General features: G+C 43.8%; 1 protein-coding gene across 1 annotated transcript; it reads left to right on the top strand.

The window, feature by feature from the left end:
* The first annotated feature begins 632 nt into the window (after positions 1 to 632).
* On the top strand, positions 633 to 8,291 carry LOC135537197 (zinc transporter ZIP9-like). Its single transcript, XM_064963395.1, has 7 exons — positions 633 to 1,310; positions 3,615 to 3,723; positions 4,636 to 4,848; positions 5,767 to 5,835; positions 5,977 to 6,062; positions 6,358 to 6,492; positions 6,730 to 8,291. Exons 1-7 carry the CDS (start codon positions 1,209 to 1,211, stop codon positions 6,964 to 6,966), a joined length of 951 nt encoding a protein of 316 aa, XP_064819467.1. The 5' UTR covers positions 633 to 1,208; the 3' UTR covers positions 6,967 to 8,291.
* Positions 8,292 to 12,257: the final 3,966 nt, after the last annotated feature.

The raw sequence follows: 12,257 nt of genomic DNA, 5'->3' as shown, positions 1-12,257 counted from the left end.
GTTCTGTCCTTATTGAAAGAGACTGTGATAATACCTCACTTCTCAAAATAGAACAATTTAATGTCAGATCCCTCACTACCAAGGCAGTCATAGTCAATGAACTAATCACTGATCGTAAACCTGACGTGATTGGCCTGACTGAAACATGGCTCAAGAATGATGAATTTACAGCACAGTCATGGCAGATAATCCTCACATTTTTGGTGACTTCACTATTAACACTGAGAACACCACAGACCCATTTTAAAAACTATTGCCTATATCTAATCTCCCATTCCCCTCATTGTTTTTGTCTAAAGCCGTTCAGTCAGCCATAACTGACGTCCAGGACAATAAGTGGCTGTGCATGCACCTCAAAAAATTGGATACGATCCTTCAACCCAATCCCAAAGAAGATGAAAATGAAGAAGACATTTGTCATCATTAAGTTCCTAGAAAAGATTAACCACAACCAGCTAAAACGGTTATACCTTATATACATGTAAATCGATTGACTTATGTAACATCTGACGTATCGGTCCACAGTCAGTGAAGAGAAAAGTAAACACAGAATGAATATGTGTCGTGTACGCGTACTACACGCATACGTGGCATGTTTTTTTGTTTGTTGCACGGACGGTGACGTAGGCGTTACCCGGAAGTGCTACATTTCATCCGCAATGGAGATGCTGACTTGTTGGCAAAACATTTCGAGCTAGCTATAGATATATATATATATATAAATAATAATAATAATAATAGCTTACTGCAGGTAGCTAGTTTTGATGAAATGGTTATAACAAATAGCAACGTTGGAGAGTGTACGATGTGGTCAACACGCTATGAATTACAACTTGCCTGCTGTAGGCAATAAGACTCAAGCGAGAAGATTGCCCGCTAGGCTAACTCTGCTAGCCAACGGTGTTTACATATCTGCAAAGTAAGGATCAGATTAGTTAGGTAGTTCTCTAGATGTACATGTTTGCATAACAAAACCGCGTTCAAGATAGATCAATAACTTGGAGCCTTTCCACGTCCTCTGAAAGTCACTAGAAATGAGTAAGACTGACATGTCTGTTTAGACCTCGGTACAGAAAGCTCTAGCCAGAATTGCGACGTCCGGGAGTTATATTTGTCGAGCGAGCTGGAGCCTCAACACGAACCACAAGTCGTGTCAAGCAAGCAAGTTGAAGAGCAACAACACCATTTGTGTTATCTAAACTGTAACTATGTCTATGGACGACTTCACTTCGATCAGCCTGCTTTCCCTGGCCATGTTGGTGGGGTGTTATGTGTCTGGAACCATTCCTCTGGCTGTCAGCTTCTCAGAGGTGAGTCGTATTCCGACTACAACTACCGTCTGTCCTAGTTGTTCTGTAGTCCTGATGAACCCTCTGTCCTAGTTGTTCTGTAGTCCTGATGAACCCTCTGTCCTAGTTGTTCTGTAATGTTGATGAACCCTCTGTCCTAGTTGTTCTGTAATCCTGCTGAACCCTCTGTCCTAGTTGTTCTGTAATGTTGATGAACCCTCTGTCCTAGTTGTTCTGTAATCCTGATGAACCCTCTGTCCTAGTTGTTCTGTAATGTTGCTGAACCCTCTGTCCTAGTTGTTCTGTAATGTTGATGAACCCTCTGTCCTAGTTGTTCTGTAGTCCTGCTGAACCCTCTGTCCTAGTTGTTCTGTAATCCTGATGAACCCTCTGTCCTAGTTGTTCTGTAATCCTGCTGAACCCTCTGTCCTAGTTGTTCTGTAATCCTGCTGAACCCTCTGTCCTAGTTGTTCTGTAATCTTGCTGAACCCTCTGTCCTAGTTGTTCTGTAATCCTGATGAACCCTCTGTCCTAGTTGTTCTGTAATGTTGCTGAACCCTCTGTCCTAGTTGTTCTGTAATCCTGCTGAACCCTCTGTCCTAGTTGTTCTGTAATGTTGCTGAACCCTCTGTCCTAGTTGTTCTGTAATCCTGATGAACCCTCGGTCCTAGTTGTTCTGTAGTCCTGCTGAACCCTCTGTCCTAGTTGTTCTGTAATCCTGATGAACCCTCGGTCCTAGTTGTTCTGTAATGTTGCTGAACCCTCTGTCCTAGTTGTTCTGTAATCCTGATGAACCCTCTGTCCTAGTTGTTCTGTAATCTTGCTGAACCCTCTGTCCTAGTTGTTCTGTAATGTTGATGAACCCTCTGTCCTAGTTGTTCTGTAGTCCTGCTGAACCCTCTGTCCTAGTTGTTCTGTAATGTTGATGAACCCTCTGTCCTAGTTGTTCTGTAATCCTGCTGAACCCTCTGTCCTAGTTGTTCTGTAATCCTGATGAACCCTCTGTCCTAGTTGTTCTGTAATCCTGCTGAACCCTCTGTCCTAGTTGTTCTGTAGTCCTGCTGAACCCTCTGTCCTAGTTGTTCTGTAATCCTGATGAACCCTCTGTCCTAGTTGTTCTGTAATCCTGCTGAACCCTCTGTCCTAGTTGTTCTGTAATCCTGATGAACCCTCGGTCCTAGTTGTTCTGTAGTCCTGCTGAACCCTCTCTGTCCTAGTTGTTCTGTAATCCTGATGAACCCTCTGTCCTAGTTGTTCTGTAATCCTGCTGAACCCTCTGTCCTAGTTGTTCTGTAGTCCTGCTGAACCCTCTCTGTCCTAGTTGTTCTGTAATCCTGATGAACCCTCTGTCCTAGTTGTTCTGTAATCCTGCTGAACCCTCTGTCCTAGTTGTTCTGTAATCCTGCTGAACCCTCTGTCCTAGTTGTTCTGTAGTCCTGCTGAACCCTCTGTCCTAGTTGTTCTGTAGTCCTGCTGAACCCTCTGTCCTAGTTGTTCTGTAATGTTGCTGAACCCTCTGTCCTAGTTGTTCTGTAATCCTGCTGAACCCTCTGTCCTAGTTGTTCTGTAATGTTGATGAACCCTCTGTCCTAGTTGTTCTGTAATGTTGCTGAACCCTCTGTCCTAGTTGTTCTGTAATGTTGCTGAACCCTCTGTCCTAGTTGTTCTGTAATCCTGATGAACCCTCGGTCCTAGTTGTTCTGTAATCCTGATGAACCCTCGGTCCTAGTTGTTCTGTAATCCTGCTGAACCCTCTGTCCTAGTTGTTCTGTAATCCTGATGAACCCTCGGTCCTAGTTGTTCTGTAGTCCTGCTGAACCCTCTGTCCTAGTTGTTCTGTAATCCTGATGAACCCTCTGTCCTAGTTGTTCTGTAATCCTGCTGAACCCTCGGTCCTAGTTGTTCTGTAATCCTGATGAACCCTCGGTCCTAGTTGTTCTGTAATCCTGCTGAACCCTCGGTCCTAGTTGTTCTGTAATCCTGCTGAACCCTCTGTCCTAGTTGTTCTGTAATCCTGATGAACCCTCGGTCCTAGTTGTTCTGTAATGTTGCTGAACCCTCTGTCCTAGTTGTTCTGTAATCCTGATGAACCCTCTGTCCTAGTTGTTCTGTAATGTTGCTGAACCCTCTGTCCTAGTTGTTCTGTAATCTTGCTGAACCCTCTGTCCTAGTTGTTCTGTAATCCTGATGAACCCTCTGTCCTAGTTGTTCTGTAGTCCTGCTGAACCCTCTGTCCTAGTTGTTCTGTAATCCTGCTGAACCCTCTCTGTCCTAGTTGTTCTGTAATGTTGCTGAACCCTCTGTCCTCTCTGTCTTGTCCTGCAGGAGAAGCTGAAGCTGGTGACGGTCCTGGGAGCAGGGCTGCTGTGTGGTACTGCCCTGGCTGTCATCATCCCCGAGGGGGTCCATGCCCTGTACGAGGAGGTCCTGGAGGGTGAGGCTCGGCCTGTGTCCCAAATGGCACCCTATATTCCCTTTCATAGTGCACTACTTTTGACCAGGTCCTATGGGGTTCTAGTCAAAAGTAGTGCACTATGTAAAGCTGAGCACAGATCGAAACAATGAGACAGATATTTCACCAGTGGTATGAATCTGAAGCATCCCCTTGGCGATTCCACTCACTACCAAATATGGTGGTGAGAGGAAGCCCAGTGGCTGGCAGTGGGAGAAGGGATACTGACATTTTGACAATTTTCTCATTGATGAAACATTTGATCTCAATACAGTATTCTGTTCCCAAAACTAGACATTGTTACAAACAGACTGGACTAAGTTTTGTGGACTTTACCCTTTGCCGAAGTTTTAAAAAATTCCGTTGTTTACAAGGATGTGATGTACACACTTCAGAGTAGGCGTTTCCTAATGGTTATATGCAAATGCACGCTAGAACGCGCCAATAGGAACTCGCTAGCTCGTGCTTGGCTCTGCCCAGGTTGCTTGTTCAACCCAATATGACTTATTTGTGCCCATTGGAAACAACAGTCTGTAGTCTATCTTGGGTTAGTTATAAAACACTCTTTGGTGTTAGGGTCTGTTCTTCTTTTGTCTGACTGGGTATGTCTGTCTGTACGTAGCGATGCTAGCAAGCCCAAGTAGGTAACAGTGATGTGTGTCTGTACGTAGCGATGCTAACAAGCCCAAGTAGGTAACAGTGATGTGTGTCTGTACTCTGTCTCTACTCTACTCTATGGGTTAGGGTCTCTGTCTCTACTCTACTCTATGGGTTAGGGTCTCTGTCTCTACTGTATGGGTTAGGGTCTCTGTCTCTACTCTATAGGTTTGGGTCTCTGTCTCTACTGTATGGGGTAGGGTCTCAGTCTCTCTCTCCCTCTCTCTCTCTGTGTAGGTGTGCACCACGCCCCTGGCCAGGTGGAGGGCGTGGAGGTGTCCCAGCCCAAGGAAGGTGTGGATGCAGCTCTGGGGGTCAGTGTGGAGCACAGCCACGGCCACGGCCACGAGCACCTCCATGCCTACATCGGGGTTTCCCTGGTCCTGGGGTTCGTCTTCATGCTGCTGGTCGACCAGATCGGAAGCGCCCACGTACACAGCAGTGCTGACGGTCAGTCTACACACACACACGGACACACGGACACACACACACGGACACACACACACAGACAGACAGACAGACAGAGCATGGGTGGAGCTCACCACTCTCAAGGCCTGCTTCCCGGACACAGATTAAGTCTAGTAGTCCTGGACTAAAGAAAGTTCAGTGGAGAATCACCATTGAAAGTTATTTTCACCCCAGTTCTAAGATTAATCAGTCCGGGAAACCGGGCCCTCAAGGTTCTACTTTATCAGAGCACGATTTGTCCATGGAGCTTTCTGTCTGATTTGTTAATGGAGTGGTCTGTCTGATTTGTTAATGGAGTGGTCTGTCTGATTTGTTAATGGAGTGGTCTGTCTGATTTGTCCATGGTGCTTTCTGTCTGATTTGTTAATGGAGTGGTCTGTCTGTTTTGTTAATGGAGTGGTCTGTCTGATTTGTTAATGGAGTGGTCTGTCTGATTTGTTAATGGTGTGGTCTGTCTGATTTGTTAATGGTGTGGTCTGTCTGATTTGTTAATGGAGTGGTCTGTCTGATTTTTTTATGGTGCTTTCTGTCTGATTTGTTAATGGTGTGGTCTGTCTGTTTTGTTAATGGAGCGGTCTGTCTGTTTTGTTAATGGTGTGGTCTGTCTGATTTGTTAATGGTGTGGTCTGTCTGTTTTGTTAATGGAGTGGTCTGTCTGATTTGTTAATGGTGTGGTCTGTCTGTTTTGTTAATGGAGCGGTCTGTCTGTTTTGTTAATGGTGTGGTCTGTCTGTTTTGTTAATGGTGTGGTCTGTCTGTTTTGTTAATGGAGCGGTCTGTCTGATTTGTTAATGGAGCGGTCTGTCTGATTTGTTAATGGAGCGGTCTGTCTGTTTTGTTAATGGTGTGGTCTGTCTGTTTTGTTAATGGAGTGGTCTGTCTGATTTGGTGTGTGTTCAGATCCAGAGTCTGCGAGGGTTGCCAGCTCAAAGATCACCACCACCTTGGGACTAGTGGTCCATGCAGCGGGTAAGATGGCTTCCTGACACAGTGTTTCAGACCAACATGTTTTTAGGAAGAAGAGGGAGTGGAAGGCTTGTTGGTGGATTTTTGTTGTTGTTGGTATGTTTTGATAGAGTATTTGTATTGATAAAAACATTTATGTTCCAGCGGATGGTGTGGCTCTCGGCGCAGCAGCTTCCACCTCTCAGACCAGTGTACAGCTCATTGTCTTTGTGGCCATCATGCTTCACAAGGTACAGTGAAAACGATTACAGACCGTTCACCTTCTAGTCCATGTTTGTGTGTTGCTTAACAGAATAGCCTCCTTCCTCACGAAGCCACACTGACAAACCAAATGATTTTCAGTTTAAAAATAAAAAAGATGAACAAAACAGACGAAAGGAACAACTATGAGGTAACAATTAGAAAGTAACCAATCCATGCTCTTATAAAGTTCAGTTGTCATTGGTCTGTATGTTAACCTGTCCCCCCCCCTAGGCCCCAGCTGTGTATTTGAACCCTGTCTTTCTCTCCCCACCCAAACCCCAGGCCCCAGCAGCCTTTGGCCTGGTCTCTTTCCTGATGCATGCTGGTCTAGAGAGGAACCGGATCCGTAAACACCTGCTGGTCTTCGCCCTGGCAGCACCAGTCCTCGCCATGGTTACCTTCGTAGGACTCAGCCAGGTCAGTTGGGGAGGGGGGCCCGAATGAGCCCAGAATGCTATTCTGTCCCCTCAGTACTCCTGTCCCCAACCCATAGAATGAAATGAAGCCCTGAGTATTCATTCCAAATGTTGTTCTCCCTCTATGGCTTTTCAAAAATGTATTTCACTTCATGCTCCAGTCATGAGAATTGATGCTCATTCTAATTCCTCCGTTCTGTTTGTTGTTTTCTTTCTTCCTGGTCTCGTCGACCTCTAGTCCAGCAAAGAGGCACTGTCAGATGTGAACGCCACGGGCGTGGCCATGTTGTTCTCTGCCGGGACCTTCCTGTACGTTGCCACGGTACATGTCCTTCCCGAGGTGGGCGGGACCGGACACAGCCACTCCCCCACACCGGGGAAGGAAACAGCGAAGGGACTGAGCAAGGTGGAGGTTGGGGCTCTGGTTCTGGGCTGTCTGATACCACTGGTGCTGTCTGTGGGACACCAGCACTAGAGACACACCCAGAGGAGGAGGAGAGAGAACGGGTAGGAAGGAGGAGGGTCTACAGGGAAAGCAGCCAAACAGATATCTCTCTTGTGTCTTATGTATCTGTTCTTTGACTGCTGATTGGTTGGAGTGGGACAACGACTTGCGGCGGGATCAAAACCATTTAAAACCCACGCTGGAAGACACAGGGATGACGATGTCATTAATAACAACAACTTTCCCACTTTTTCTACGAGAAGTGTTGTCTGTTGACAAGAGACTTGTACTACCATGTTTAAAAATATATATATATATTTGATTTGATTTTGAGCTCTAGGTAGACTGTACAGATAAGCAAGAGAGTTTGGATCATGGTCGTATCCTGTTTCAGACCAACTTTCAACTGACTCCTGAACTCGTATTAACGGGAAACTTGTTTGAAGACTTGGGCTGTAAAAAAAACTTTAAAACCTTATTAAATTGTGACATCTTGCAGTAAAATTTAAAGTTGTTTTTAAATCAGTGATTTAAAAAAAAAAAAAAAAAAAACCCTCCTTGGTTTTCAGACTTTGAATAACTTTACTCTTACTGTAAGATGAAATGTGACAGTTATTTATGTTCATGCTAGTGGGAATCGGGTTAAGTATTTAGAAGTTTTACATGTAAGTAGTTACATTTCTATGGCTTTTGATCTTACCTAATGGTTACTTATATATATCTGCTCTACTAGTAATATGAGACGTCTGAGAGAAATGTATCTATGAGACCTTTTGTTAACTGAAAGTTAATGACTGTCTAGCTTCAGCCACATAAAGGAATGCTTGCCACAGGATCGGCCTCTAAACGAGACACTGAAACATCTAAACCTAACAGCCCTTCTTTCTTTCACATTTCGTTTGGTTGTTTACCCCCTAGACCTGCTTCCCTGGTACAGGAAGTGGAGAGGTGATTATGGAGTAGAGTGAGGTTGCCACTATATGCTGATCTTTGGTCAGTTTTGTGTTCCCCCCCCCTCCCCACTAATGGGTAAGGTCAAAGCTGTACCTAGGGGAAACTTCACTCCTGAGAGATGATTGTATGGAGACAAAATGGCAACTAGTCTTTTTGATGGTGGTGGTGGTGGTGGTGGTCAAATAGACTAGTAGCCATTTTGTCTCCATACAATATGTGAGTAGTCTTTGTACAGTGTATGAGTAGTCAGAGAGACTCATTATAATGACCTCTGAACTGAGGGACCAGCATTGTGGAGTGTAGGGAGACAGACAGACAGACAGCTTCCTTTGGACCACTTTGTTTTAATCTAATCAGATGTTATTTGTCACATGTGCCTAATACAACAGGTGTAGACTTTACAGTGAAATGCTTACTTACAAGCTTGTAACCAACAATACAGAGTTAAAAAGTAAGAAAGAATAGCAAAGTAAGAAGTTTTTCACAATTCCTTAGGTCAGTTAGGATCACCGGTTTATTTTAAGAATGTAAATGTCAGAATAATAGTAGAGAGAATGATTTATTTCAGCTTTTATTTCATTCATCACATTCCCAGAGGGTCAGAAGTTTACATACACTCAATTAGTATTTGTATAAATCATAGCATTGCCTTTAAATTGTTTAACGTTTCGGAGTAGCCTTCCACAAGCTTCCCACAATAAGTTGGGTGAATTTTGGCTCATTCCTCCTGACAGAGCTGGTGTAACTGAGTCAGTTTTTATTTTTTAAAATCTTCATTTAACTAGGCAAGTCAGGGGGCAGAACGACAGATTTGTACCTTGTCAGCTCGGGGGTTTGAACTTGCAACCTTCCGGTTACTAGTCCAACGCTCTAACCAACTAAGCTACCCTGTGTGCTCACACATGCTTTTTCAGTTCTGTCACATATTTTCCATTGGATTGAGGTCAGGACTTTATGATGGCCACTCCAATACCTTGACTTTGTTGTCCTTAAGCCATTTTGCCACAACTTTGGAAGTATGCTTAGGGTCATTGTCCATCTGGAAGACCTATTTGCGACCAAGCTTTAACTTCCTGACTGATGTCTTGAGATGTTGCTTCAATATATCCACATAATTTTCCACCCTCATGACGCCATCTATTTTGTGAAGTGCACCAGTCCGTCCTGCAGCAAAGCACCCCCACAACATGGTGCTTCACGGTTGGGATGGTGTTCTGGGATGTCTTGCAAGCCCCCCCTTTTTCCTCCAAACATACCGATGGTCATTATGGTCAAAGAGTTCTATTTTTGTTTCATCAGACCACAGGACATTTTTCCAAAAAGTACGATCTTTGTCCCCATGTGCAGTTGCAGTGGCTTCTTCCTTGCTGAGCGGCCTTTCAGGTTATGTCAATATAGGACTTTACTGTGGATATAGATACTTTTGTACCTGTTTCCTCCAGCATCTTCACAAGGTCCTTTGTTGTTGTTGTTGTCCTATGGTGTTTATACTTGCGTACTATTGTTTGTACAGATGAACATGGTACCTTCAGGCGTTTGGAAATTGCTCCCAAGGATGAACCAGACTTGTGGAGGTTTACAAATTGTTTTCTGAGGTCTTGGCTGATTTATTTTGATTTTCCCATGATGTCAAGCAAAGAGGCACTGAGTCTGAAGGTTGGCCTTGAAATACACCCCCAATTGGCTCAAATTATGTCAATTAGCCTATCAGGAGCTTCTAAAGCCATTACATAATTTTCTGGAATTTTCCAAGCTGTTGAAAGGCACAGTCAACTTAGTGTAAACTTCTGTCCCACTGGAATTGTGATACAGTGAATTATAATTGAAATAATCTGTCTAAACAATTGTTTGAAAAATTACTTGTGTCATGCACAAATTAGATGTCCTAACCGACTTGACAAACACTATAGTTTGTTAACAAGAAATTTGTGGAGTGTTTGAAAAACGAGTTTTAATGACTCCAACCTAAGTGTATGTAAACTTCCAACTTCAACTGTACATGTATTTAGGGGTGAAGTGACTAGGATAGATAATAAACAATAGCAGCAGCGAAGAGTAAAAGTGTTTGGCGTCAACATGCATTCGTATGTTGTGTGTGTGTGTGTCGGTGTGTGTGTCGGTGTAGTGTGTGTGTCGGTGTAGTGTGTGTGTGTGTGTGTCGGTGTAGTGTGTATGAGAGGGTATGTTGTACATATTGAACATATTCCAGTCTGTGCTAGCGAAACAGTCCTGTAGCTTAGCGTCCGCTTCCTCGGACCACTTCCTGTTTGAGCTTCCAGTTTGAGTTTTCGCTTGTAACCAGGAATAAGAAGGATTTATGGTCAGATTTACCAAATGGAGGGCGAGGGCGAGCTTTGTACACATCACTGTGCGGAGTAAAGGTGATCTAGGGTTTTTGTGCTTCTAGTTGCACAGATGACATGCTGGTAGAAATGAGGTAAAAACGGATTTGAGATTTCCTGAATTAAAATCACGAGGAGCACCAACTCTGGGTTTTTCTTCTTTTTGCTTATGGCGCTCGTAAGTGCCAGCATCGGTTTGTGGTGGTAAATAGACACCTATGAAGAATATAGATGAAAACTTTCTTGGTAATAGTATGGTCTACAGCTTATCATGAGGTATTCTAACTCAGGAGAACAGAACCTCAAGACTTCCTTAATATTAGAGATCGTTCACCAGCGGTTGTTAACAAAAAGACACACTTCCTCCTTGAGCCCAACGCTGCTGTTCTGACCTGCCGATGCATACAAAAACCAGCTAGATGTACCCAGTTTATTATTAGGTACACCTATCTAGTAAAGGTTGGACCCCTCTGTCTCCAGAATGGAATTCTTCATTGTTCAATTGGTTTAAAGAAATCTAACGTGTGCCAGGAAAACATGGCCCAAAACAGCTCGGTGAGAGCGGTCTTAGTGCTAGCATCGGTTTGTGGTGGTAAATAGACACCTATGAAGAATATAGATGAAAAGTCTCTTGGTAATAGTATGGTCTACAGCTTATCATGAGGTATTCTTACTCAGGAGAACAGAACCTCAAGACTTCATTAATATTAGAGATCGTTCACCAGCTGTTGTTGACAGAGTCACACACCATTGAGTTTGCCCGACGCTAACCTTCTATCAGATGAATAGGAAAACCACTAATAATATTAACCATGTCCTTGTTCAGCCACGACTCGGAGAAAACATTGGATATTACAGTTCTTCAGATCACGTTGATCTCGAATGGAGCTTGTCCAGTTTATTCTCCAGTGACATTTGCCAATAGAACGGTGGAGGGAAGCGTAGTCTCGTCGGGTATCCCTGTCCTCCATAGCGTCGCCTCTTCCCTTTTTTGAGTGTCTGGGATTTGGGCCTGGTCCGGGATTAGCCGTATCGCGGCATGAATCACTGAGGCAGAAATCCTCATCCAAATCATTGCTGTTCTGATGTCCAGAAGCTCTTCTCGGTAATGAAGGGGTGAAAATGTAGGTACAAAAGAAAGGTATGAAAATAATCACACAGGAGCCTCGTCACTCTGTTTCGTCTGTAAATAGTTAATTCGTTTATTTTGGACCAAACAAAACAGCAGTTATGACGTAGATGTGTTTATTTTATTTTTTTCTCTCGGATTGCTTTCATTTATCTTCAGGTGTTAAATCTGAGATCTGCATTTGTTTGAAACAGCGCCGCTTGGCGCATCGCGGTAAAAATGAAAGTACATGATCGCGCGTGCAATGATGTCTGGGGGAAAAAAATGTTTGTTGTTTTAAGGTAACGTATTTTGTAATATCGCAAACGGACGTGGCAGTTTCACCTCTACGGATTCCAGCTCTAAAGGGATACTGTGAGATTTTCAGGATTTTTCAAATTTTTATGTCTCTGCGTGCAGTTTGGACATTATTGAAATCAAGATATCGTTAGCGTAACGCAATAGCTGAAAGACTCCCGGTACAGTAGTCAGCTCCTCTCAGAAGCATGGAAACAGGCCTTCTAACATCCCCAAAGCTGGGTCATTTATAGTCTTACAAAGATAGACATTAGTAATCAATATTTGATAAATTAGTACATTTTTTACTGATAATCATAAGAAACAAGATTCCACTCATGTTAGTATCTGTCTCAATGGCGCTGCCTAACAGACAAGGAAGTGGATAGATGAGTATCAGAAAAAATTGATCTATTTTATAAAATCTCAGTTACTATGAATAACATCATTACCGCCGTAGTATCCCTTTAAGAGCGATAATCATGTTCCTGTTGTACGTCCAGAGGGTTGGTCTGCTCTGCCAGGGGGGGGGCATTGGAGTTGGTCTGCTCTGCCAGGGGGGGGCATTGGAGTTGGTCTGCTCTGCCAGGGGGGCATTGGAGTTGGTCTGCTCTGCCAGG

The sequence above is a fragment of the Oncorhynchus masou genome, unplaced genomic scaffold (genome assembly GCF_036934945.1).
Source record: "Oncorhynchus masou masou isolate Uvic2021 unplaced genomic scaffold, UVic_Omas_1.1 unplaced_scaffold_722, whole genome shotgun sequence".
Lineage (NCBI taxonomy): Eukaryota > Metazoa > Chordata > Actinopteri > Salmoniformes > Salmonidae > Oncorhynchus > Oncorhynchus masou.
Note: the sequence above shows the minus strand (reverse complement) of the source record. Positions and strands in the feature narration are given on the sequence as shown.

Coding starts and splice junctions, on each gene's coding strand:
- LOC135537197 (XM_064963395.1), top strand. CDS start 1,209: ATGTCTATGGACGACTTCACTTCGATCAGCCTGCTTTCCCTGGCCATG. Junction 3,724..4,635: donor GTACGAGGAGGTCCTGGAGG/GTGAGGCTCGGC, acceptor CTCTCTGTGTAG/GTGTGCACCACGCCCCTGGC. Junction 5,836..5,976: donor ACTAGTGGTCCATGCAGCGG/GTAAGATGGCTT, acceptor TTTATGTTCCAG/CGGATGGTGTGGCTCTCGGC.